General features: G+C 40.6%; 2 protein-coding genes across 8 annotated transcripts in view; one reads left to right on the top strand and one right to left on the bottom strand.

The window, feature by feature from the left end:
• Positions 1-12,385, top strand: part of LOC130204143 (potassium channel subfamily K member 1-like) — a 40,471-nt gene extending 28,086 nt beyond the window's left edge. Inside the window, exon 3 of the mRNA XM_056430700.1 lies at positions 12,298-12,385. Within this exon, the coding sequence (XP_056286675.1) occupies positions 12,298-12,374 (77 nt within the window). The 3' untranslated portion in view covers positions 12,375-12,385. The remainder of the gene's footprint in view (positions 1-12,297) is intronic.
• ptprea (protein tyrosine phosphatase receptor type Ea) overlaps positions 5,238-27,394 on the bottom strand; it is a 54,574-nt gene continuing 32,417 nt past the window's right edge. For 3 of the 7 annotated variants that reach the window (XM_056430689.1, XM_056430690.1, XM_056430692.1), the window contains 19 exons: positions 18,059-18,136; positions 17,362-17,458; positions 16,876-16,949; positions 15,051-15,187; positions 14,282-14,372; positions 13,400-13,476; positions 12,601-12,637; positions 12,401-12,498; positions 11,623-11,742; positions 11,245-11,408; positions 10,534-10,669; positions 10,233-10,382; positions 9,591-9,684; positions 8,955-9,031; positions 8,687-8,821; positions 8,354-8,479; positions 7,353-7,504; positions 7,052-7,187; positions 5,238-6,899 (listed from right to left, as the gene is read on the bottom strand). In XM_056430689.1, coding sequence (XP_056286664.1) covers positions 6,825-6,899; positions 7,052-7,187; positions 7,353-7,504; positions 8,354-8,479; positions 8,687-8,821; positions 8,955-9,031; positions 9,591-9,684; positions 10,233-10,382; positions 10,534-10,669; positions 11,245-11,408; positions 11,623-11,742; positions 12,401-12,498; positions 12,601-12,637; positions 13,400-13,476; positions 14,282-14,372; positions 15,051-15,187; positions 16,876-16,949; positions 17,362-17,458; positions 18,059-18,131 — 2,049 coding nt within the window. In that variant the 5' untranslated portion in view covers positions 18,132-18,136 and the 3' untranslated portion in view covers positions 5,238-6,824. Of the gene's footprint in view, positions 6,900-7,051; positions 7,188-7,352; positions 7,505-8,353; positions 8,480-8,686; positions 8,822-8,954; positions 9,032-9,590; positions 9,685-10,232; positions 10,383-10,533; positions 10,670-11,244; positions 11,409-11,622; positions 11,743-12,400; positions 12,499-12,600; positions 12,638-13,399; positions 13,477-13,880; positions 14,187-14,281; positions 14,373-15,050; positions 15,188-16,875; positions 16,950-17,084; positions 17,179-17,361; positions 17,459-18,058; positions 18,137-21,756; positions 21,961-27,394 lie in introns of those variants that run through there. The other 4 variants (XM_056430693.1, XM_056430694.1, XM_056430695.1 and 1 more) reach the window with 4 other exon arrangements.

Raw genomic sequence — 27,394 nt, 5'->3', positions numbered from 1 at the left:
GTGTTCCATTGGTTGTCGCGAACAAAATAATGTCAGGATTTCCCCGTGGTAGGTTGTGTTGAAAGCTTCCACAGCCGGGATGCTTTGACGACTTTGAATACCATTGTTCCCAATGACTTGCACATGTATTGTTACTCTCACAGATTCAGTGTCTTGTCACAACTAACATAGTAAAGCAGAATAAATCAGGCTCATCCAAGTCACATGACATTTACCAACTCCTTCAGCACTGCAGCTCGTCAGGATTTGTTTTCATGACATGAACAAATTCTAAATTTCTGAAGCATCTTTTAACTGTTGACACTCATTCGTTTTGTGCCTTTAGTCTACAGAAATCCACACCATTTCATCTCAAAACAAGCAAAACAATCCTGATATTTAATCTACGTCTCCCATAGAGAGACTTAACTTACTGGCAATGAAACACCACTGCTGTTTACTGAGATGGATCAGAGATTTACTTTGCATTCAACAGCTGTTTCCAGTAGTACTACCAACATCGAATCTGTTTTTGACAAAGTCGGAGACAGAATGTGACACATTTGAATATTAATGGGACATCAACATCATGTAAAGGGTGTGTTATCTGAAAGAACATCTCCCCCTGAAGCCGTTCTCACTGTGAGAAGTGTACATGTTTCATTAAGGCCTGTCACAATAATCGTTTCCCTTATTTGACAGATTTCTTACTGATGCAACATCTAATGGTTCCTCAGGAATCAGAAGGAAAACTAGCTGACAGACAGAAGAGGGAACTGAGAGGGTTTCCAGGAAGGGATCATGATGTTTATTGGACCACATGTTCAATCAGCAATTACTGGAACATGGCGATCAATAAATCAAAGTTTGAATTCGATGGCCTCTCTCCTTGAGTGCCACTCAGAGGGCTTTTAAAATGTTTTAATGATATGCAACCATATCAACAATATGTCATGTTTAATGTCTTTTGTTCATCAACGCTGACCTCTTAAAAAGATCCCTGTACATTATTCAGTTTTGTATATCGTCACTATAATAAAATGGCAACATGCTGCATAATCAAGCATTTATGTTGTTGCTTCATTTACAAAAGAAAGATGTCTTATCCAGTCAAATCAGTCTATCAGTAAACTGTGTTGCTTTGGTCTAATGCTGTACAATTTGATTTTCTTGAACACAAAGAAAATGTGCGATTTTCATAAACTGAAAGGAGATTAATTACTACTGAATGAGGTTTCTTGGCACCACATGTCTCCTGCTTAGAAATGGGAGGCTGACTTGAATCATTTATTTTTTTAAACACATCAACGGTCATTTTCTGTGGTTCAAGAGTTTCAATGTGGTGTCACTTACTGTCACACCAACAGCTGGACAGGGTTAAGGATAAAGCATGCGGGCTGTGCATTTGTCTCCTCCCTTTATAGCAGATGCATTGAAAACACGCGCTGACTTGTTTTTTAAAATTTGATTTCCGACTCTGGGGTGTCAAAACTCCGCCTCGCATCTCTATCATATTGCTGTCCGGCTGTTGAACCCGGATGGACTGCCAGTAAGCACTCTCATTTTGAATTACCACTGGAGGTATAGCTGTTTCCTCCTGTCCTATTTCATTCATATTCGTTTAGTTTTTCTGTCGATAAAAAGCAAGGTTTACATCTCTGCTTGTTGAATAAAGAACAATGAAGTTTAGGAATATTGTGGTCCTATATTACAGCAGAATATAAGGTTTCATATGAATATGATACCAATAAATGGCAACAAGTCAAAGATTGCTATTGCACTATATTTTTCAATTTGAACCCTACTTTCCCATTTCGTTCTTCGATCTCTCAAGGTGACGGGTTGCCGGAGAGGGGGAGCTGTTGCTGGCCAATATAAATATTTCACAATAAGACAATAAGAAAATAAGACAATAACAAACAGACATGATCAGGAAAAAAGTAAAGAAAAAATATTATCTCTCTCTGGGGGTCCTTCCTATAATGTCAGTGGAAAGAATTTCACGATTATTCAAGATTATTCTGAGACATAAAACACAAGGTGCAGGATGAGAACTGAGAGACATACTTTCTAAATCCCCTCTTACCATTGATTGTGTTAATTCTAACCAGTCTAACACGAGCACAACTTTGTATGTTTAAATGCAGTGTCTCATGGGACAACTGATTTGTAAAGCAGTCTGAAGCCCTGTTATTACTTTTTATGTCTTTTTATTCTGTCTTTATAGTTCTTTATATGTGTATATCTCTTGTTTGTTTTTATTGGGTTTCATTAAAGCAGTTGCTCATCAATAATGTTAACAAGGCAATAAAGTATTGAGAATTGAAACCTGTTATCAGTAATTATAGGCTTATAACCAACTTTTTTTTATTGTGTCCTCAAGCAACCGACCTTGGATGTTTTTCAGTCAGGTTTATTGCAAACTATAGCACCGTTACCATGGCGCCAGTGCCTAATGAATGAGCAATGATGCTAGTGTAGTTTATGTTTGTGTTCACTTAATTCGACACAGTTGATGGTATTTTAAGTGATTAACTAGATTTATCTGTAAATTGAAAGATGGGGACTTTGACATATTCCTTAGTAACGTGAAATGAAAAAAGGGTTGTGTCCCACAGGGGTCAGGTTTAGGGCCCTCAACAATTCATTGCATTGTCATCAGAGATCAGAGACCCATACTAACTTTAGTTTTTTATTTGTTGACAATAATGCAAGGCTTATCCGTTAAGCAGTTATAAAGAAAGCGGCCTCACAACATATTACGAAAATGACAAGCATTTTGTCTTTTACTTGTAAAGCTTTTTGTAGGGCATTGCGTAACATTACGAGTAAGAGCTTTCTGACTGAATTATAGGAAGACTTTGAACTGGAGCAACATACTGAGCTGTGAAAAAGGAGATGGGGAGAGGAAGAGAGAGTGATAATAGAGTGAAAATAAAGTCATTATGACGCCAGTGACAGATGTGAAGTAGACAACAGATAGACCGGATATTAATGGTTCAGTCTCCATGTTCTACCCGGTGACTGTCTCTTTTCATCAGCCTCAGCCCCACAAGAGTATTGAGATTGTGCGGGGAGATTGAGACATTAGAAACCATGCTTTTGTAGTTTAAAAGAGTTAAAAGAGTCAGATACTCGTATCATCTTTGTTCTTTACTTCCTGTGGTGTTCTCTTTGTGTCATCTTCAGGAGACGGTAAAAGGAATGTGAGCAAGTTTGGGAAAAAACGGACAGAACTCGTAAAAAAAGACTTGACATACTCATAGTATAATAAGAAATGAGTTTCCTAAGCGACACATGAAAGCATTTCAGCAGAGGGGTCACAGCGCTGGGCACCCTGCCAACACATGGCTCATGTTCCATATTATATTAGAAACAAAATGGGAAGCCTTGTGAATGACAAAGTAAAATTAGTTGGAGGTCAATCAAAATAAGAGTCAGTTAGGTTAATACATAATTCATATGACCTCTTCACTTGGGTTGTGGCCCATCCCGCTGAGTGTTACCATGGCGCCTGGACCCAGAGGAAATGGAAATTGTCAACAAAGAGGGTTTTTGTCACTTGAGTTTTTGTACAAGATAAGAAACATGAATGTTTGGCAGAAATAGCTGAAATATACTCCTCTCTGTTCTTGACCGGTGGAAAATTGACGTGGATAAAAGCTGCATGCCAGCACACATTTATTTTAAGAAGGAGATTCATTTTCTGTTGTGTTTTTAATCTGTCATGCGACTCTCGGAAAGAGGAACTTTCTTGCCTCGTCTTGTTATGAAGTATTTGTCATCACGTTTTAGGAACGCATGCATCATGTGGGACGAGTAAAGGTATATATCATATCATATCATCTCGTACAGAGAATATTGTGGATTCACGTGGATGTGAACCTTTTGATTACAGTGAGGAGATCTAGAGAGGTCATGTGACAGCGTCTGATTGTGTGTTCTGATCCCCTTTTTTATGCAGTCCCAATTTTATTTCATGTTATTATTATGTTTCTATATCTATAATCTGAGTTACAGTTTAGTCATCTAGAGTTGATGCATTATTCATCATATATAGAGCAGCCTCGACATTTGTCTTTATTACATCAACACAGTGGTCTTTATTACATCAACACAGTGGTCTCACTCCTTGATGGTCAGGATAGTCTGAAATGACACCCGCATTGTTTTACTAAAATGTACATTATATTATCAGTTGAATTTTCCTTTTAATTAGCAGAGTGCCCACCTACATATACAGTATATTGAGGTACACTGCCCCCTGTTGACAAAAAGTATTACTTCCATAATAAGTCTTTCTGATTTGAGATGATTGGCAGTCTTTGAGCAGAAGATGATACTAAAATGATCTCAAATGGGAACTTCCATAGAACTGAATGGAAATGTGGAAAGAGTGATTCAGAAACACTGGCCCCTATTGTTACTCGGCATGTTTCTAATTAGTTTAAGGTTTTTCTTTATTTGTTTTTCACATTTGGTTATATTCCTTGTTGTGAATTAATCTTATTGTTTTGTTTCCGTTGCTGCTGGTATTTAATCCCACATTGGGCTTGGTGTCCCTCTGCGAGGCAGGGCTATAGTCCAATAGCTATTTATATTGGAATTAATTTTGGTATGTGGATTTTGTCCCCCATCACATCCATTAAATGTGAATTATGAATGGATCTTTTTAATGGCCATACAAGAGGATTACAGCATGGGTGGGCACCTGACTTTATGGCGTTTTTATGGCATACAGTTCTTAGCTTTTTTATTAGAAAGTATACTTTGACTTTTTATATCATGATAATTTTTACACATACTATAGGATGATTTATTTCTGGTTTTTGACATACTATCCTATTGATGTTTTTCAAAATACTATACTATGACTTTAAAGAATACAAATGACAAACTTTTCTGTGACTTCAAACATATTTTCCCCACATATTACTTCATGACTTTGTAATGCATTTTTCAGACTACAAGATTACTTTTTAGTCACAAACAATTATTCAAAATAGAATAATATTAATGTTGGACTTTTTTTAGACATGTAATCCTATGTATTATGACTATACATATTTAACTAGGACTTTTTCATGACATATGTCCTTACATTTGATGGCACACCATGATATTTTTATTAGTCTGAAATTTCTAAAGACTTTATTTTTTACATACTATGATTTTTCTTTTTAATAAGCCGTTTACTCATTGTGTTGCTTCAGACCACAGCTAAAACATCCAAAGAAAACTTTCACCGACACCCTAAAGCATTTTCAGATTAATTTAATACTGCAATTGCATTTGAAAGACATTGAGTATCCAAAAGTGGTTCGACCACCCACAGAACATAAAGGCAAAGAGCTGTTGGTTAAACGAAGTATTCTCCACTTTCTGAAAAAGAAAGGCATAGAAAAGAAACCACAGGAAAGGGTTGTTTAGTTCAGTCTTCTCCCACAGACAGATAGCACAAACAAATGACCAATCACTGGACCGTCCCCTGCTGCTCAGTCACCTTCCCAAAGTCAGCACTCTTGTCATGTAGTATTTACATGCAACGGCAACAACATTACACATTTCATTGAGCATGAAAGCAGAGCTGGATGAAATCATTCAAAATGTTTGGTTTCATTTTAGAGTACCAGATCGATGGGGGGTTTCCGCCGTAGAGAAATGCACAGAAAAGCCGTTTCATGAATAGATCATCGTCTATGAAACGTTCTACTTCTTCATTTTGGCATATGTGAAAAAACAAACCCATGTATTTGAAAAGATACCTCAACATTGATAGTTTGGGGTGTTCTTTTGTTGCTCTGGCATTAATAAGCAGGCACTGAAGCCTCACACGCGTGTATTGTTTTTGCTATTGCAGAACTCGGTGAAGTACTTTCCTGTCTATACTGCATTAAGCGACCACACTGACCTTATCTGAGGACCACTGGCCTTCATCTAAGCTTCCAAGTCTTAAAAAAGTACGTATGGCACTGATTTGTGAAATTATCTATAATACAAATAAAGCAAACTTTCGTGAACATTCCAGGTTCTTGGCAAAAGGCTGTTATGTGCTTTTTAATGTGCTGTTATTTTTAGCAAAAATACTTTTTGCTGTCTTCAGACAAAAGGCAGACTGTTACATCTATGTTCAATGCAGTTGTATCCCACTTTGTTTGAGGTCCAGTTTAATGGTATTTCATGACTGTGATACATCTCACTGTAAAACTTCTGCCTGAATCCATATTGGAAATCAACCTGTTGGTCATCTTAGCCTCTGTTGCATAACTTTACGTTCTTGGCATTATGGCTGAAGTGATTCACTCTTTTCTGACAATATTTCTATTGGAAAGAGTATCACACTCGTTATGGGTATGTGGTTTAAATATCGCCTCTAATCTCAGATAGAAGTCATCAATAAATGAAATGATGACAACATAAAAAAATAATAAACTGTTTTAACATTCCCGCCTCGTTCCCCAAACTCAAGGTTGGAATGTCGTCAATACATAAATACATTTACAATAACTACAACTTTTAAAAATATTATGTGGTCAATCCAAAATAACACTTAGATAAACATTTAAAATACAGTATTATACAACACAACTGAAAAAGGAGACCAAGTTTGAAACAACACTTCATGACAAAATAATTATCAAACATGATGTGAAATATACATTATTCATTTTACTTTTTTCATTTACAATTTTCATCCACTGACATACAGTATATTACAGCGAGGATGGACTTAATGGAGGGACAAGTGCATAGCAAAATAGATCCTTTGACCAAGTTAAAGAAACACAAACTGACAAACCAGCTTTAGAAAACAACATTAAAAACCATGTTTAAGGCAAATCTGATCATTTAAAATTGGCATAGTCTGAGAAAATGTCCACAAAGTCTTGTACCACCCTGTAGCAGAAGTCATATTGTTCCTATGGAATAATTAGAGAAGAAATAGGTTAGGTACAGGTTTCAGTCAAGATGAAGCTAGAAACAGGAGGTGATGAATATGAGATGCATTACGTTTTTTACATTTTTTTGAAGCACTTAAATTTAATCGTAATCGAGTTGTGTCTCTACGTACCACAGTTTGGACCATATGAGGCCTCTGCATGCGTAAACTCTTCACAGTCTGGAACACGTCCAGCAGGCCTTCTGCCTTGACTCGCTCCAAGATATTGCTCAGTGCAATGAACGTACCGGTTCGCCCTGCACCAGCACTGCAGCACACAAACACAGCAGCTCTTCAACCAATTCAAGCTCCAACAGCGGCTCGCAAGAGAAAAACTCTTCATATTTTAAAGACATCACATGCAAAAACACGTCCACAGTAATTTTAAAAAGGCTCAGATGTGTATGTGTGTGTGTGTGTGTGTTGAAGCTACCTGCAGTGTACAACTATGGGATGGTTCCCAGACTGCTGCTGCTGTCTCTGCACTGAGGCGATGATGTCAATCATGCCTTTCCCCTCGACCGGGATGCCGATCTCCGGCCAGCCGTGGAAGTGGAAGTGTCTGATCACCCTCGTCTGTTTCTCCTTTGAGAAGAAATGAACAGGTAGACGAGATATCATAATATCTTTCAAATACGGTTCAGTAGCAGTCAGAGTAAGTTCAGTGTGCGGCAGATTTGTGGTGGACTGATGGGGGCTGCTCCGGGAGGCATGGATGTAAGACTGAACCTCTGAGAGGGGATGTGAGTGGAATTTAATGACATATAAAATGTATATAATAATAATATACAAGCTGGGAGGCATGATCTCACTTGATCATGATACCACCACATTTCATCTGGACCACAAGAGTTTCATGTATTGACTTGTAATGAGATAATAATGTTACAACGTTTTAATTGACAAATATTCACACATGATTGTAACAATTGTTTAATTTCTTCACTGTTCATGGTTTGTGGGAGCCTCCCATTGTGAGCAGTTCCACGAAAGAGAGGCTCAAAAATATAAAGTATACAGTATACAACACTTTAAAGCATGAAACTTTGTTTTTTCTTCTTAATCATCTCATACCCAAATATATATATAATCCTTTGGAATAAGTATAAATATATAAAAATATAATATATATGTGTCCCAAGTTGGGACACATTGGACTAAACTAACTAACTGTATAACTACAGCAGTAAAATGCTAATAGCCATTTCATAATGTAATATAAATAATATATCACTCGCAAAAATGTTAATAGTTTCAGTGACACTATTAAGATTTTAAGTAGGACCATTCTTACTGACATATCCCTGGGAAAAGAACTCAAATGTTCAAAGGAATTGCACCAAGAGAGCCAGTGAATGCCTCTTTATCATTTCATAATGTGTCACTGTCTGACGCATTAACTGCTGCGTGATAGTGAAAAGTGGATTTGCTTACCGGGACAAAGGTGAGTACCAAGTCTCGCAGACTGAATGTGTCACACTGAGTGTCTCCCTTCAGCTCCACTGTGTAATCTCCGTAGGTGACCGAGTCCTCTGCGGGCAAGTATTGACAACATTTGTCCTGCAACAGCAGACAACAGATGAGCGCTAGCAAAAACACATGGGAGTGTAAATATTCTTCCATCACTTTTGGTTCAGGAAATGAAAAACTGCACAAACACAAACTGGTAATAAAAGTAACATTTTGTGAACGAAGCAGGAAATCGGAACACAGATGGTTCACGTTGCACCGCTGTGGTGGTTAATGCAGCCGTTAATCACAGCTTACCTGCTCCCTCTCCTGGAGCTCAGTGAGCATGACAATGGAGTGACACTTCCATTCCCACACCATCCTCCAGAAATCCTCCACCGTGTGCGTCAGAGGGCCCTGGGTGGCAATGAAGTAGTCCTTCTGCCTGTAGCCCTGAGTCACGGCAAACACACACACTTCCTCAGATGTTCACGCCCAATACTGTGGCAATAGCAAGACCCATGAACTATTGCAGGTAGTTAATGTAACTAATATAATATGCAGTAGGTAATAAAAATGTGCTTACATCTATAAAAGACGCATTGACGTAGTCGGTGAACTCCTGACCTCTTCTCATGGAGAGAATAACTCGGTTGAAGTCATCTGGAATGGGAATAGTACAGGAAACAGAAAGCAGCTTGTGAACATGTTCTCAGAGTATCACGCACACAAAGTGGTCCGAATGACTCCCTGAGAAAAGATTTGGAAGATTGGAAAAACATGTTCAGATTCTAAACACTGGGACACGAACGGACAATATAATCCGGAGGTCAAAATCCACTGCTGCCGTTAGTCATAAATTAGTATTTTTCCCATACCGATGTGAAGTCCCGGCACAGAGGATGCACCTTCCGCCAAAAAAAATTCCTCGTTTGTGTAAACATTCCTGGCAATAAAACTGTTTCTGATTCTGATTCTGATTCTGATGACGCATGTGTACTGATCGTAAAGAACTCTGAGGCAAATTTGTGATTTTGGGCTACACAAAAATTAATTTGATTTAGTTGAATTTTTATTTTATTTATATTTTATTAGTGTTCAGAATCTCACATACACATATTTAAATTGGTCAGATTCTTTGTATAAAGAGAAGTAAAAATGATTTAGTTGAATTTAATGTTCCACCCGTGTACATGAAACAGGCCGCTTCCTTCTTTCTTACATGGAATAATTTGCAGAACTCTGTTCTTCTTCATGTTGGCAGGAAGGTTCCCCATTCTCATGTTCTCCTTCATTATTCGCATGTTGGTCAGTTTCTGAGCAGAAACAAAGCAAAACTAAATGTTACAAACCTGCAAACATCCACGATCCTTTTATTCCCAAATCTTAGGGAAACAAAACAAGTTACAATGTTCATTATGAATCACGATTAGTAGGTGAACGGATCATGCTGGATCCTTGTTAAGATATTGGAAGAATGAGAACGATTTATTTTATCAAGACTTGAGTTTGAGATTTTAAAAGTAAAACACTAGAATATATACATTGTATATGTATAACACCTTTCAACAACAATGGGCTTCAAACAAATGCTTTATAAGTATCTGTATGTAGGTAACGGTATATGTTAAACGCCATATTTTCTTGTCTGCACATGGAGCAAATATGGTTCTGGAGGAACTAATCTATTGTGTATTGTTTGGAGAATTTTTCTATCATTGTCAGTTAAATGAAGAGAGGTCATTTTAACAACCCGCTCCTGGCATTGAAGCCATTTCTCCGTTTAACATGTAACAAACCTACCGTTAAAATGTTCTTTAATGTGATCTTTTGTGGGTCAGAACGTGAAGCAACAGATCGTTACCTTAAACTCTTCCTCGAGGCCGACCCGGTCACCGCTCGCAAAGGTGTTGTGCAGTTTGTGCAGATGTCCTTCCAGAGAGGACACGTCCAGCTCCGTGTCTCCGTAGAGGAAGTATTCAAGCAGGGCCTGGTAGATGAATGAGTACTGCATCTGAGGGGGCAATGCACACACACTGATGAACACGCACACACACACACTGCAAAGGCACAATTTACATGTTACAGATGCTCGAGGAGGGCTGATTCTCATATCTACTGTCAGTGTAAGGTGCTAAACAGGAGGGAACTCGTCTCCAACTCACATCCGTCTGAACCAGCTGCGAGCGCTGCTCTCGTATCTTAGCGACGCACCCGAACACATCAACTTTCTGCTCCGCATGCATCATGTCGATCATGGCGTCGATTACGATGAAGGTTCCGGTCCTACCGACACCAGCGCTGCAGAGACACAAGACGAACCACGACGACAGCAATGAAACAAAGCGACGCTCGTGAAAACACACGCATCGCTTGAGTCACTCACAATGTGTCCAGACATAGCTCAGTTTGTTTTCATTTCATTTTAACCCTCCTGTTACCTTCAAATTTACTCACATATTTTACCCCTGGGGTCAATTTGAAACCTCCAGAAAATTATTTGAATTAATATTGTTTCCCAAGTTTAAGTGTGAGGTACTTTATGTGTGTTTGTTGACTACCTAAATAGGCCTTTAAATAAATAAAAAAGTTGATATTTCTTATATCATTTACACAGTGAAAAACAGCCTGGGGTAAAATTGTACAGGACATTGAAAACATATCATCATGGGAATTTTATGTTTTCCCAGTTGTGCCCAATAAATTAGGAAAAGTCATGAAATATGAATCAAAACAAATGATGTCAATAATTTTTGAATGGGGTCAAATTGACCCCAAAGGTAACAGGAGGGTTAAAGTGATGTTCAGGCAAAAGCACCTCAAGTAAAAAAACAACATAATAAACAGTGAGCTCCATGAGATCGCCGCTCTGGTACCTGCAGTGGACCACGATCGGCCCGGCGAAGGGTGGATTGACCACCTTGACCTTTTTGAGGAACTTGAGCATGCCGATGGGGGAGAAGGGAACTCCAAAGTCAGGCCAGCTGGTGAAGTGCAGCTGGGTGACCAGCCTCGGAGTCTTAGCAGCAACGCTGGCTTGCTACGCAGTGACACAAACGCAGGCAGAAAAACACAGTGAGCGGAATTTAAAACACCTGCAGAAGGCAATCTGGAATACGTGTCCCGTCGTGGACTTTAAACAAATAAAAAAGGAACCGAGCTACACATATTCAAACATTAATTAACAACATCGTTCACAAACACCACCCATGTTCCTGTGAACACGCAATCTCTGAGCACGGCTTTCAACGCACATGTTGTATGCAGAACTTGCGTATGGTGTAGTCCACGAGGACCGTGAAGTCTTCCACCGCCACCCTCACGTTCCCATAGCTCCAGCAGCCCTGATCTGGCCAGTACTGGTAGCACTTGTCCTGGGGAGAGATGACAGCCGCGAGTCAGGAATAAAGTCCTCCTGTACGAACCAGTTGTTCCTCTGGAACGCATTCAAGGCTTTTCCAAACTGGCTCGAGTCAAATGCGTGACTTGAGCATTACTAATGGTAATTATGCTTCAATTTCACAGCCAGTCAGTCCAGATTAGTAAAAGGGAAGTCAATAGAAGTCCTCGCTGGGTGATTGTGATACTGCCGTGGAGGACCTCATTACACATTTTGTAGCCATCGACTTTCACATGCCGATTTAAATCTCTGCCAATTCTCTTCGTATTGATCTCTTTCTCCTTCCTCCCTCTCTCCTCTCGTTCAGAGAGGGAGTTCTGATTCATGTGGTTCACAATAAAAGGCGGAGCTATTATGGCAGAGACAACAGATGTCAGAGGTCGAGCTTAAAGGTGTGAAATTAAAAGTTGCAATAAAGCTGCATGGTATCACCTTTGGCCATAAATAATGCGTTCTATTTGAAGCTCATTTTAACTTTTTGTGATGCTCCATTAATGAGAAAAGTACTTTTTCTTTGCCCCCATAACAGGAGAATCAGAGTCGAGGGCCGACTGGAGAAGAAACCCTGGAGCTCGTTCACGTTCATGGAGCCAACACACGTTTTAAGAAAGAAAAAAGGCCGGATCACTCACTTCTTTCCTTTCTTTCAGATTTGTCAGCATGACAACAGTCGCTACTTTCTGCTCCCAAATCGTCCTCCAGAAATCTGCTACGGTGTCTTCTTTTGGACCTGTGAGACAAAATGATAAGAATACCACATGATTTATCAAGACATCAGAATAATACTGATTACATGATTATGGATTTAATTTCCAAGTGCACGAGATCTTACCTTGTGTTGCTATGAATTTGTTCTTTTCCGTGTAACCCTGTTGAAGATTAATATCAAGTTAATAAAACGTGTCAATATACAGCTCCAGAGCGGCCACAAAGAGCTTTGGGGTGAGGTTGTCTCTCTAACGTTTCCAAGGTCAAGACTTTGTAGGCCTTCACGCTGCATTGAGCGTGGAGTTGTTATGTCGATATCTCAGGAAGGCCTGGAGGAAATGTCTTCAAATTGGGCAAAAACGACCACCTGGACTCAAGAAAGAACCGATTCGATTGTGTAGGTCAAAGGTCAAAGGTCAAGGTCACTGTGACTTCACGTCTGTCTCTTTCTATGATATCTCAGAAATGCCTTGAGCCCATTTTTTTTCTATTCTTCACAAACATCCATTTGGACATTTGAACTGAATCAATGTTGGTTGTCAAAATAAGATAAAAAATATATAGGCAATATTAATTAATACTCAATAATAATGGTCTCAGTGATATTTTGGAAGGACATGGATGTAAACTGCATCGTGGCTGGATGGAAGAGACATTGAATATTTAATTCTAGTTTTAAATAAATTATAAAAAAATCTTTTAAACCAAATTTAGTAACAACATGGAGCAGAAGTCCTTAAATACTCGTAAGAAAAAACTTCATTCAAGAGGAAATTGTAACCAACCATCAAGATGATTTATCAAATTCAATAAAAACAAAATAAGGCATTAACTGTTATTGTGCTACTGTTAGCGTTGACATTTTACAAATGAATGCATCGTGTTCAGCAGAATGAAAAATAAAAATAAAACGCACAACTCACATCAATGTAAGAAGCATTCACATAGTCTGAACAGGGATTCCCATCCAGCTGAGTCAGCACCACTCTTGAATGATCATCTGTTGGTGAAAATACCATCAGAAAGTGTAGAGTGTTACAGCAACAACAACAAAAACACAGTATGTAATATTACTCTGACTAAACACGAATACGGATCATATAACACGGAGAAAATTAAAGGAATAAATTGACCTTTTGGGAAATATGTGTATTTGATTTCTTGCCGAGACCTAGATAAGAAAATAAATAAGGCTTGCATGTTTGACCGGTAAATATGAAGCTACATCCACCGTAAAGACCGGAAATAATTGGAAACAAAGCAGTCTCCGCCAGTTGCCTGGCAACTGCCCCTGGCAAACACATTGTCCGGCACATAATTAGCCATTTTACAGGAGGTTTAGTTTTGCAAATGTATGTGTGCCGTGTTGTTTTCCCCTCTTAAAGGGAGTTATAAGTGGTTTACCAATCGTTGTGTTCCAAAGTTGTGACAATGAGGGAGAAGGGTACGCAATGCAGTCGGCCGTATCGCTCATCACAGCCATCCAAGTATGGCGGCATTGGAAAAATTAATAACATAAAAGAAAATTATCACTGGTATCCCATTTCATCCTTTTAAAGATCAGAATGCACAGGTAAGGAAAATATAACTACGCAGATAAATATTTATGAAACAGAGAAGAGGGAAAGGAACTCCAACTGTATGAAGAAAGAAGGGTGAAGAAGCTCTCGGGACTGAGGCGTTTCATTGTGAATGAATCCATGAGCTGAAACTCGCATAGAATCAAAGACACGTGTGCAGGAAACTGAGCACTGGGTGTGAATCAAAATAAAATCTAGTGGCTACAGAACAGAAAGTAAACTCACAAGGGAGGATGTTGGGGTATCTGTTCTTCTCCTTGTTGTCGTCCTTGTTGGCCTCCTCATACTTCCCTTGGGCATTACCCCCTGGCAAGGACTGCAAAGCAAGATTACAGTTATGTTCTACACAACCTCCCATACAGACTTAACTCCTGTGACCCGTGCATTGTGATCCGCTGTGTGTAGGGCTCGGTTCAGCCTCGATGTGGGCACTTCCTTCACGACTACAGCAAACAGCCGTCCATTAAGAGGAGCTTCAACTTCCTCTGTCTGGGCTGGCAAACTGAATCAAATGATATTTAAATGTTACATGAACCATGAGTCATGTATATTTTGACTCCCCAGTCATAGCCACAAATACCCTAAAGGGTATTTTTCATGGGTGTGCGGTTGTATGCGTGCAGTGTGTGTCATAGACAAGTCATATTTTTGAAATATAAATACACACATGTCTGAATCGTCTGCCTTCTCATGAACACAGAGCTTATGAAGTAAAACAATAAAAATAAAATAAAATGCTTCTGACATTTTGGAGACGCAAAGTTATATTCTACTAATGATAGTTTCGGTATTTTATTGTTTACCGTACTTAAATAGAGTTAAATAGAGCTTTAAAAAAGGCCAACAGCGATGTTGCCACTGCTTAGTGTCTCAAGTGAGTCAAACACAGTTCTAACTCACACTCTTTTTAAGCTTATTTTTATTATAAATTATAAAAAATGACTATAACCCCAGATGACGGATGAGAACAGTACGGAGAAGAGGGGATGCTTACATTATACTCCTCCCGGAAGAGCTTGCCATCGTCGGCCGAGCGGAGCCTCTGCTCGTCCTCCAGGTGATCCACTGGGATGGGGAAGTAGGTCTTGGAGGCCAAAGGAGCTCTGGCCAGAAGGACCACCGTCTGTTGCTCTGTGGGGAGAACAGTCGGTGGTTTTATTATCCCCACTGGACATGAGGTGAATTATACGGCGTGTTCGAGAAGACAAGGACATCTTTTAATTATTTAATTAATGATCGGCTCAGAGAAATTATTTCTAAAACAGGGTTGGGTTTTAAAAGACCTGGTGGCTCCCAACCAGATGACACACCGATCTAACACTAGTTGGAACAATAATGTTTTCATACCACTAAATGTGCTCTCGCCGTTTGTTCAAATATTAATCTTTACAACTACTTGTGGTGGCAGAAGGACGTTGCAACCATCTAACCGTTAGCTGAAAACGTCAACCATTTATCCATTTCTGTCAGCTGGCTCACTAGTTTTCACTCAACCTCAGTAGCAACAGGCTCATATATACCTGCCGGGACTATACGGATATATACTTTAACCCTCCTGTTACCTTTGTGTCAATTTGACCCCATTCAATGTTTAACCCTCCTGTTACCTTTATATTTACTGACATATTTTACCCTTGGGGTCAATTTGACCCCAGCAATTAAAATCTCCAGATAATTATTAGAATTAATATTGTTTTCCAAGTTTAAGTGTGAGGTACTTTATGTTTGTTTGTTGACTACCTAAATAGCCCTTTAAATATATAAAAAAGTTGATATTTCTTATATGTTTGACACAGTGAAAAACAGCCTGGGGTCAAATTGACCCGAAAGAACACCGACATTAAACATTGAATGGGGTCAAATTGACCCTAAGGTAACAGGAGGGTGAAATCACATCAAAAACCCTGGTTTGGAATCACTGAATTTGACAATCCGCTTATTGAATTACTCCGCAAGGATCCTCACAAACAGCTCATCAACAGACCAAACTGTCCTCAAATCTTATGTTCGGCAATAAAAAAATGGGTGGAAGTATTCTCGATGATCACCGAACATCAGCAGGAGTTAGAGAACCAAAGGACCCCGGGGAGAAGCTACTTACAGCACCACGTCGGGAGGTTTCTGAACAGAAACTAAAGCATTTCTGTTAGCGCTCAACATTTTGGAAAATGTAAGTTGAAAAAGTACCGAGAGGAGTGTTAGTAACATGAGGCGTGATACCGCCACCCTGCACTGTGTATACCTGGTGGCACAGTGGTGTATACCGACTCAGTACTGTATCCAAACTCTAAAACACAACACATAGCAAGTCAGCGCACACACACACAAGGTCACAAAGGCAAAACAATAAATGCTATTAAATATAACATTTGATTACAGTTACAGCACCAGAATAAGACACGTCTGAAATGTGTCATGTTGGTGATCACTGTAATTAGCAGCTCAGATAATACCTTCCCATTTGCTCTGTTTGTTACCACAGTGGGTGTGCTGTGGGTTTTACTGCCACGTATCCTTATCGCATTCCTTTCTGCAAGAATACAACTTGCTCTGTACTTTCCATCGTAATGTCAGATAAGAGAAGACTTCTCTTCTCCTCAATGCATGGCACTTCCTTGAGAGCCTAATAGCTGTTAACACACTTCACACTTGAACATGCAGTGTCTAAAAGCATCAACGCGGTGACGGTATCACATTTCTGTTCCTCATGTTAACGACAGGAAGTACACAACCACAATGCAGGGGTGAGATAACCTGCAAACGCATAAAGCTGGTGCCTTCCAACCCTCCTTCTCACCATGTCCAATTTACAACATTACCTTGTTCCTCCAAGATGCCATTCGGTATCTTCTTGTCAACTGTTGTGACGACTGCTTTTCTCTGGTTTTTCAACCTGCCAGAAATACAATAAAATGAGAATAACATAAGATTCAATGATGCCATGCTCTTTTTTAACTCAGAGCTACAACATGAAACTTGAAGATCTCCCAATTGGTGGTCGCCATGAAGAAAAAACGATTGAACCTACCATCTAAAACTCGAAAATCTATTCTTTCTCATTAGCTGACGTCTTGGAAAAAACCTTGTTCTACTGGTACCGAATTTGTTCTCTTTTGTTGCCCAATTATGTCCACTGTCACAGCCCGACTGCCTGCTCTCGTCTCCCTAAGCCTGAGAGGGAGTCAGCTAGCAGCACTTCCTGACGGGGCTCCGCCTCAATGACTAAAGGAGGAAGTGTTCGTCACCCTGGCATCACACAGCCAGTCAGCGAGGCCCTTGGGAGGGGATGAGGTGGGAGATTTTACCTGAGGAAGTACCAGGCTAGCAGCGCGATGATGAGCAACAGCAGGGACAGGACCAGCACGATGGGGAGGATGTGCTGGCTGTGGGATGTCACGTCTTCTGAGAAAGGAGGAGAAGCAGAGCCGGGGGTCAGCGAGCACCGGCAACAAAGACGCAGGAAGAGGGAGCGAGGCCGACGATATATACGTGCATATGTATGCGTGTGCGAATGCATTCACTTGTTTGAGCCTCGTGTTTATTGCATTAACTGATCAAAACTTTTTTGAAATCAATACTTGGCACATTCGGTGCTCTCCTCCGCTTTCAGGCCTGATTGAATAACTGGCCTCTGCAGTATTTTGTCTACAGAGATAAGACTCGGCTCATTTCGGATCGTCTGTCTGACCGAAAATGAGAACCTCAAAGTGTGAAGACCCGGCCAAGAGTCCCAGCCACGCAGCCAGCGATTAGCTTTGTCTATAAAGACGCACAATGAGCCGTAAATTACAGTCCGGAGCTGCTGAAGTTCATTGTCATCCGGTAATAACAGGGCTGTAGAAAAGGCTATTATCAAGCAGGAAGACACATCATAATCACATCTTAGGGAAAAGTGATGACTGCAGCAGTTGGCAATGGGATTTTTTTTCTCTATCTCCAATTGTTCAAAGTTGTTTAGTCTCACATGTCGAAGAGGTGCATTGCCCTCGGTATTACGCCTACCTTGTGTGTGGTTGCCATTGCCGCTGGAATTGGATGTTGTTGTGGTTGCCACCAAAAACAGAAGTGGGACCATTGTGGCTGCAGGAAAAAGAAAGAAAGAAGAAAGGAGGACATTGAATTTAGTGCCGGACATGCAAAGTAAAGACTCATGTGAACATGGCCGCTGGATAATATCCCCATTTAGGGAACACAAACACTTTTGACAGATCTGAGGCATATTCATTTATTCACGACTGTTGCTTTCAGGAATGTGCTCATCGGTGCAAAGTTCATGGAGACACAATGGAACAACACACTCCCATCCTGGTCATTCATTAGCCCTGTCATATGTTGTACAGTGCAATGCCTAACATGTCCACACGGGGGCACAATAATGCAATATTTGAGAAACAAGGCGACCACATTAACACCCTCACCAACCCATTGAGAAAAAAATGTCAAAAGATAACATCGAGGCCAAGGAAACATCCGTTTATCTATTTCTAATTCAATTTTCTAATTCAATTTTCTATCAACAGAAAAAAAAACATGTGTCCATAAATACCATTCTTGTAACTATTCCATGCTTACCTAATGGAATGCTCCTTACTACTGTATTCAGGTACATGCTCACGCTGTAATTGGTGCATTATCAGATTGAGCAAAGAGAACGAGAGGGAATGCCACTCTGATCAATTGTTGAGCTGATAACAGTTGTTTTCCGCCAGCCGTTTCCGTGGCAATGCCATGATGAAATGTGTGATTTGCAGGATCTAGTGTGCGCAGGGTCTTAGTGACACACACACACACACACACACCCCCACACACACACACACACACACACACACACACACACACACACACACACACACACACACACACACACACACACACACACACACACACACACACACACACACACACACACACACACACACACACACACACCAGAGCTCCCACACAGTGACATCCAGGAGCCTCAGCCGAATGACTCTGATCATTCCTTCTCCCGGGAGCAGAATGCTGAGGCTGGAGGATAACGGCGCATCTCTGATCGATTCTAGCGTTTGAGCATTCGGAATGGGTTTCACATCACATCGATTGACACACCTCACTTTGTTTGAAATCTGCGAGGACGGTTTGAAAACCAATAAGCCTTGAGATGTTTGCAGTTTTTATTTTAACAAAACTTGGGAGCCCAAGCAATGCGCAGCAGCACAGAGCTGCTATCCCCCCGTAATGAAGCAGAGCAGAGTGTGCTTTGTCTGCCCAAGGCTGCAGGTGTGTGTGTGTGTGTGTGTGTGTGTGTGTGTGTGTGGGTGGTGCTTTGCAGCTGTGGTGAAGTGAACGCCCAGGCCAAGAGCAGAGTCAATGACGACACTGTGTGTCGAAGCCTCCACGCTGTGCCGCAGTGTCCTGTGATGTGTCCAGACAGGACACTGAAGGAATGTGGACGCAGCAGAGCAGAGACACTGACTGCAGCGGGGAGAGAGGGAGCAGAAGGTCCAGGTCAATAATATTTCCTGGAGCGATTAATAAACCCTGACATGTCCCCCCGTTGCATGGGGAAGACTGATGAGAGAATTCTAATGAGAGAAGAGAAGAAAGGAGGAGTGGCGTGCTTCTCCCGCTCTCTTCCCTCTTTTAAGGCTCTCTCTGCAAATGTCACAAGCCTGGATGAGGGGGAGGTTATCCAGCCGAGTGCGTGTGTACACAGCGCGTGGATCTTTCGGCCAGCGCTCTGTGTATAAGGCTTGAGGTTTTGTGATGTGAAAATTCACTCATGGTGCCGTTTGGGACTTTCCGCTACACAAGCTGCGATGAATTTTATGTATGCGGGGTCTGTTTGTTTATTTGTGTGTACGATGGCTCAATGGCGACAGCCAGCAGACTGCTCATAGCTCATAGCTAGTCCTAAGGCGGGGTCTTGTGGTAAAGCACTGCAACTCCTTCTAAGCATCCCTTCGCTCCCGGCTTCTTCTTTCCCCTTCGTCACCTCTGGAGATGTCACCCCGTCCCTGGGGCTTCAAAGGCTGTTCCTCCACTGCGCTCCAGCTTTCCCAGCTCGTCACTGCAGTGGTCTCCCGCCTGACCTCTTCAGCATCTCCGAGGAGAACGCCAACTTCCTTTCCTCCGTCTTTGAGGGGAAATGTCCCGAGCATGACTATAAATAACACTGCTTCCCATTCCTCGGGATATCTTATCTCGACTTCTCCGTTTCACCTCACTCGGCATAAACCAGTCGAGACCACAAGTCTCAGACTCGAGGCAAAGAGCTATTATCATCACATTGTGTCTGCCGTCATCTGTGTATTCTTTTTTCTCCATTTAGCACAGCACAGCTATCCACCAGCAATCAGCCATAATGAAAATAGGTCATGGGAGATGTCAGCTCTGAGGAAGCCTTAAGGCGTCCTTATTTTTCGATAGGGGACATTTGCAAGTATCTTTTGAAAAGGGTATTGTCCTGGCCAGCTGGACAGCCAGTTATTTATGTATATGCAAGTCCAGAGTTATACAGCATAGAGTTCCCTCTGTCTCACAGTGGGTCAGTATCGATCTGGGCAGCTTCAACTGTATTGACTGGACCTACCACACCAATTAAATACAATTAAATTAGACCAATTAAACCACTGCAGTTAGCAACACATCAGCATATAAATGGATATTTTCAATTAAATCTTATTAAGTAAATCTTATCTTATACCTACATACCAGATATACATTAAAGGTTATCAGAGTGTACTCATTCATCCTGTCCTTTCCATAATTTCTTTCTTTGGCAATCTTAGTTAGCCAAATCAAAAATGTTTTTGTATTTCAAAATTCCCTTCATGTATTTACAGTATTGACTTCAGGTTGATTGTATTGTGATTATCAAATTGTTATCCTGTAACTTCATTTTGTTTTGTGCAAATTGTAATTAAAAAATAAATAAATCTGCACATAAAAAGGGAAACATTTATACGTTTTGGTTTCAATATTGCACAGAAACCGATCAGAATGAGGTTAGTTCTCCGTCAGCATATTTGGCGAACTTGTTTTCATACAAACAATCTTTGTGCTTCATTTAACTGTATTAGAATAAAAATAACATCAGTTTCACCAGATGCATTAAGAGCCCAACGGCAGCTTTCCACACGACCACAGACTCAAACGTCAATATATGCATTTAATGTTCTCGCCATACCAGAAACGTTCACCTGGCCCTGCTTACATATTGCAGTGTTGCAGTGTTTCCCCTCCCATTATAGGCCCGCCACCCTGTTATATTTTCGTCTACCTACTATTGAAGTCACCTCGAACATAACATTAATATATATATGGCACTTGTGTATGTTTCTCACCTGTAAACACCAAGACTTACATTAATAGCTGGTCACTGTCTGTGTTACGCTGGTCTAACTTGTTTGTTTAAGACAAGAATTACGGCGCCAGTCATGGAAAACCCGCTACTGCCCCCTACTGGCGAACACAAGTATCGCCCTGCAGCTACTTCAGGTGAAAGCAGGATAAGGAGGTGAAATAAGGATGATGGGGGCAAGGTACTAACACACTACAATACAATAACAATTCTGATAACAATATTTGCCCTTAAAATATCCAGGGTGCCACTTATGTATATATGTACTTATGTGTATATATATATGAATGTATATATGATTATATGTGTGTGTATATATGTATGTATGTATGTACATCTATGTATATATGTTTACCATTTTAATTCCCTTTTACACCAAGTCCATTGTTCCTGCGAAGACTCGCAGCAGAAGACGCTACGCCAGGTTCACGAACTCTGTACCGGACTCTGGCAACATGAATTCAGCCAGGAAACCACATGGGGACCCCACTGGACCACTGCCAAGGGGGACTTGGGACCACTAAGGACCAGTGGAGCGCTGAACAGGAGCCGGAGCGAGCTGCATAAAATTCAGAATACAATACAGCAAAAAAAGTAATAAGAAAGTCGTAACAAAGCCATAGAATAGTTGGGAGAAAAAATGATTAAAAAGTTAGAGTATATATGTTAAAAAAAAAGAACAAATATAGTACATCCTAAAAAGTCAAAAAAAAAGCTTTAGTAAAGTTCACCATATAAAGGCATCAACAAGTCATCATAAATTAATTAATTAATAGAAAAGTAATAGTTTAGTAAGACAAAGAAGTCAGAAAAAAGAGTATCTCATTAAAAGTCAGAAAATAAATTATAGTTTAAGTTTGAATTTAAAATGTTTGCTTTCAATATTCAATGACATCAAACACACCACAGAGATGTCTCAGTTTGTATAACATTCATTTTGCCGCATATCTAGAGAAGAGGAAGAGGGAGAATAACACCTCCTTTATTAACAAGCGACACAACAGAGAGTTACATGTATAATACACAACAATATCCTTAAAACCAATGTAAAGATTGAGAACCTGTGACCCACTAGAAGAGGAGGCGGCGCCTCTATTTCAGTATTTCCCCTTTTCTTTTGGGACAAAGCTGAAGCCTCTTCAGTCGTCGTGCACCTGCAACCGTCTCCACCAGGTGTCCCCAAACTTTTTCCTGTGAGGGCCACATAACTTTTCCCTTCCCTGATTGGGGCCGGGGTCAGTTTGTAACAGAAAAAGTGTGACGATCGCAGGGGTGCCTAAATGTAAACATTGATTGTTTTCCAGAAAGCCACACATAACCAAATATTAATAACCCTTTCCGGGATCTTCACACGTTCTATTTGACAGCGGCTAGTCTAGGATCTGCGTGGCCAGACTGAAAATAAAATAATAATGCGTCTCTGGTATTGTTCAGGGGGCCGGGCCAAATGTGCAGGCGGGCCGTATCCGGCCCGCGGGCCTTAATTTGGGGACCACTGGTCTACACAATGAAGACAAAAATTGGTTTATGGAAGGAAATGAAATTGTTGCAGTTTGCACTTATGAATGTTTTTTTAAATTTCAATTAATTTTGTAATTACTTAATAAAGTAATAATTTTAATACAATTACATTTGCATGACTGTTTTTAGGAAACACTAAGGTACCTACTTCTGTGACAATGGGATTGGGCATCTGCCCATATATAAATATATGAATATATGAATATTCATAGTTTTCCCACAGTTGAAGATTGACACTGCTCTGCATGAATTTGATTGAAGAAATTAAATTAGCTGTTAATTGCACAAATTGGCCATTCAACCCAAGATTCTTGCAAAAACAGATGATTACATGCACAGGCAGACAGACACGTCCGAACCAATGACAGAGGAAGCTGTGCGTGCCGGAGGCAACACCACTACTTGGACCACTTCCTCAGACTCGTCTGTGATGTGTCAAAACGAAAGTAAAAGTTATGCCGTTTGATTTTCCCGTGTGGGACCTCGACACAAGTGCAGTGTTTCCCCCACCATTCTATCAGGGTGGCGGCCCGCCCCCCTGAAATCTCCACCCGCCATCCTGTAATTTTCTCTATCGCGCCAGATTACAGCAGAAGTAATTTAAGGTCCCTTTTCTTAAAGAGCACGTCTTTGTTCTTTTATTAAACAAACTAAACAGCCGTCTGTTATTGATCGTCTCTACACAACAGCATGTCATTTCTGTCTCTACGTGTCGCGTGAACACTTCTCGGCTCTCCATTGCCCTCACAGTCCCAGTCAGCAGTGTAAACTGTGAGAGGGACTTCTCCACCATGAACAGAGTAATATAGACTTTTCACAATGGGATTTGCTGTGTAAGCCATCACTATTCCAAGATATCAGCTTTTACTTTTAAAGCCTAACAGTTTATGTATTTGCAGGTCAAGACAAACATCCGCAACAGGCTGCAAGGAGACCATCTTGTTGCCTGCCTGCCTATTTCAATTAATGGGCCAGCTGTTTCTGACTTTCCTTATCAAGAGGCTCTGGAACTCTTCTTTGAAAAGCACCGAAAAATCCACTGCAGTGACAAAACGTGCACCCTTTGTGGTGGTCATGAAAATAAATGAACACCAACATGTTTCAAGTGTTTGTGTCGGTCGGTCGGTCCCCCCCCCCCCCCCTGAAGCTGTAAACCTAGGGGAAACACTGTATTGTGTATGACAACACCTCAGCCGCTGTCATGTGTTCATAGAGACCTCCAGCACCTGGTCTGCACTGTGTGACTCACAGCTCTGACTCCACTAATTACAACCTGCCACCTTTGAATATCTGCAATCCCGACAACATACAAACAAACAAAAATGTGGACGCGCACACACACACACACGCCAGAATAATATCACATGGCAACAGAGAATACAAGCAGGCCTCTCTTTGCTTCTTTATCCTTGCTCCAAACATGAAGAAGGTAGAGTGGGAATTCTGACCGAACAAACTGAATCTTGTTATTTTTAGTCCCACTCCAGAAAGCTGATAAATGGATCTGCCCGACAGTGTTTTGTTTGTGCGGATGAGCTATACCTCCCGGTGGTCTGTTTCATTGTGGTGTGCTTCTCTGTTCTCTCATTCTTTCAGTCTGTGTTGTGAAAAGTGACATGTTGACACTCTTTCAGAGCTCCAATTTTGTCTCACTAATTAGCACCAGAAACCTAACCATACAAATTGTAACAATGAGAAGATAAGACCTCTGACTGGGAACATGGTGTTCCGTTGCATTGTGTCGTCCCTGGGACAGAGCCTTGTCAGATCCACTGGATGTGGTTTCTCTGGGCTCAGTCGCTTTGTCCTTTCCAATACGTCAGCTGGGAATTTTGAAAATGGGTTGTGGGTGTAGGGGCGATATGACAAAGAGAGGGCAGTAGGTACATTGTGTCCTCCGAGGAAAACGCCGGCAGACTATTGACCCTTTAGGCAACAGGGATTTTATTCATTTTAAAATGTGTGTATATATATATATATATATATATATATACTGGAAACCGGCAAAATGGCTTATTAGAGGAAAAGAAACCAGTAACCTTCAGCCTTCTTTTTCAGTTCCTCACAGAATTAGAAGAAGACAGATACTATTTCCATATCTCCAAGTAAATATGAAGCATTAAGACTGGGACCAGGGCAAAACAGCTAGTTTGGCTCTGTCCACATATACCAGCTACCAGTAGCTCCAAAAACTGGACAAATCGACATGTTCCATATTTATTTAATCCATAAAAAGTATAAAAGGCGACACGCTGTGGCTAGCTCCTTTGCTAAGCTAACCAAACAGTCTCCTAACTGGAACTTACGCTTTAATAAACAGATCTGAGCGAGGTATAGAACGAACAAGCAGACCTTCCTTAAATGTCAAACTTGTCCTCTCTACAATATTATAAAAACACACAGAAACATGTATTATGATTAATGTGGCTCGGCAGATAAAGTGGCTGTTTGATCATGGTAAATATATCAGTAACAACTAATTTGTGTTACATTATTTAATGTTATCAGGTATTCTTAAAGCCTTATTATGTACTGTATGTAAGAACAAAGCTACAAGAGCGGATCAGTCTGGTAGTGAGTCATATTGTACAGATTGTAAAGCACTCCGAGACAAATTAGTAATTTGTGAAATTGGGCTGTACAAATAAACTGAAATGAATTGAATTGAATATTGTGGTTGGGTGCTAAAATATGTTTGTTTCTCCAACTACAGAAACAGGTGTCAAATTAGATCTGTCATGTTTGGTTTCCATGGCAGAAAGGTGTAGACAACGTGGGAGACGTGTTAGGGAGAGGGTGATCGTGTGTGTGTGTTGTACAGCATGTGTGTTTTCACAATGTGTTGCACAGTGCTACAGACACATTAACGCGTTTGCACAATAACAAAAGTACAAAGCTTTCAATAAACTTGCAAAACCATGATCAAAAAGGTATCAAGTTGCATTATGGGAGGAGAAGATTGCAATGCTTTTTGCATCATGACCCATTTTACGGGTTAAAAATCAGGATACCTCCAGCCTCTGCTGCATCCATTTCTGAAATGTATATTTCTTAAATGCATCTCCCATGAGTCCCCTAACTTTACTGAAGACATACAAAACCAGAAGACTGCAGGAACTTTACAAGTTGTTGCTTTCTATTTCAGTTGGCCGTCCACATATCAGCGCGCTGCTCTCTTGTCTCGCTGCTCTCGGCCTTTGGGGAGCTGCAGTGTGTAGACCTCGGCCGGGTTAGCTATTTAAAGCCCCGTGCACTACATTCACAGTCTGAGCTGAGGACATGGAGCTGGGGTGTTCATCTGCTCTCACAGATGTGCGACTGTTTCCAAAACCACGTAGCCTAGTCGGAAGAGGTGATCAGGGTTACTCTTTCCTGTAGATTACATCAATCATCTCAATTCAGACTGTGACAAACTATTCATTTGTAAAGAGTACACTTTAAGAGACGATTAAGCATGTATGGGTTAGCTAGTTAACTTTGGTATTTCTCAACCTCTTATTTTCCCAAATTAAAAGTTTTCTCGAGCTCTCGCTTGATCCAGTGTCTTTGTTATCGAGACCAACAAAGTCCGTCCTCCGACACAACTAAGTGTCAACAACCTCTCTCTCCAGCTCTCAAACTTCCCTCTTCCAGTAACAAGTCACATGACACAGAAACAAACAGGAAAAGAAAAAAACATTTCTTTGTCGGTTCCTTTCCATAATGTTGTCAGAGACTTATGATAACAATCTTACAAAAACAAGCACTTAAGTGGATGTAAATTGATAGTGAGGAGTTCCCCCGAGTGCCATTTTTAACTGTTTGGTGGCATCAGTCTGCATCGCTCTCGCTCATTACTGGTCCAATTAAAAAAATATCCCTCTTAGTCACAAAAAGGTGGAAAATAGGTTGAAAGATTAAGCAACTTGAAAGTTTATTTGAACCCGTTGGTGCCTTTAATGGAGATTAAAGACAAAATACATTAGACTAACTATTGTAATGGATGATGTCAATTGAATATGAGTAAGTTTAAAAATAAAATAACTTTTTTTCGCATATACAAGAATATAATTATTATCAGAAGTAGTACAGTCACACTCTGCAGTGTAGCACCAGTCAAAGCAGCATTATACAGTAACAACTCTGCAGCACTGGACTCCTCCCCTCCTCCGCTCCTCCTAGCATTGTCATTAATCAATTCCTGCCTCCTTCCAGGGCGCCCAGATGCCGTAGCTGTGGTAATGACCTTTGAGACCCGCTGGCTCCGCTCTGCAGCGTCAGCCCGCCACCTCTTTGGGAACAAACGGGGCATCTCGCCACAGAGATCTTAGCTGAACGTGGGAGAAAATGCATATGTGTGTTAAAATGGCAACTATTTTTGCATGCGGGAGAAAAACTGAATAAAAGAACCGAGAGAAGAAGAAAAAAAATGTTCACCACTGCTAGGGAAATAAATAAAATAAAAAAGCTGTGGTTGGTGGCAGGTTCAGGCC

Source organism: Pseudoliparis swirei, chromosome 13 (assembly GCF_029220125.1).
Source record: "Pseudoliparis swirei isolate HS2019 ecotype Mariana Trench chromosome 13, NWPU_hadal_v1, whole genome shotgun sequence".
NCBI lineage: Eukaryota > Metazoa > Chordata > Actinopteri > Perciformes > Liparidae > Pseudoliparis > Pseudoliparis swirei.
The sequence above is the reverse complement of the archived record's forward strand: the minus strand, read 5'-3'. Positions and strand labels throughout refer to the sequence as shown.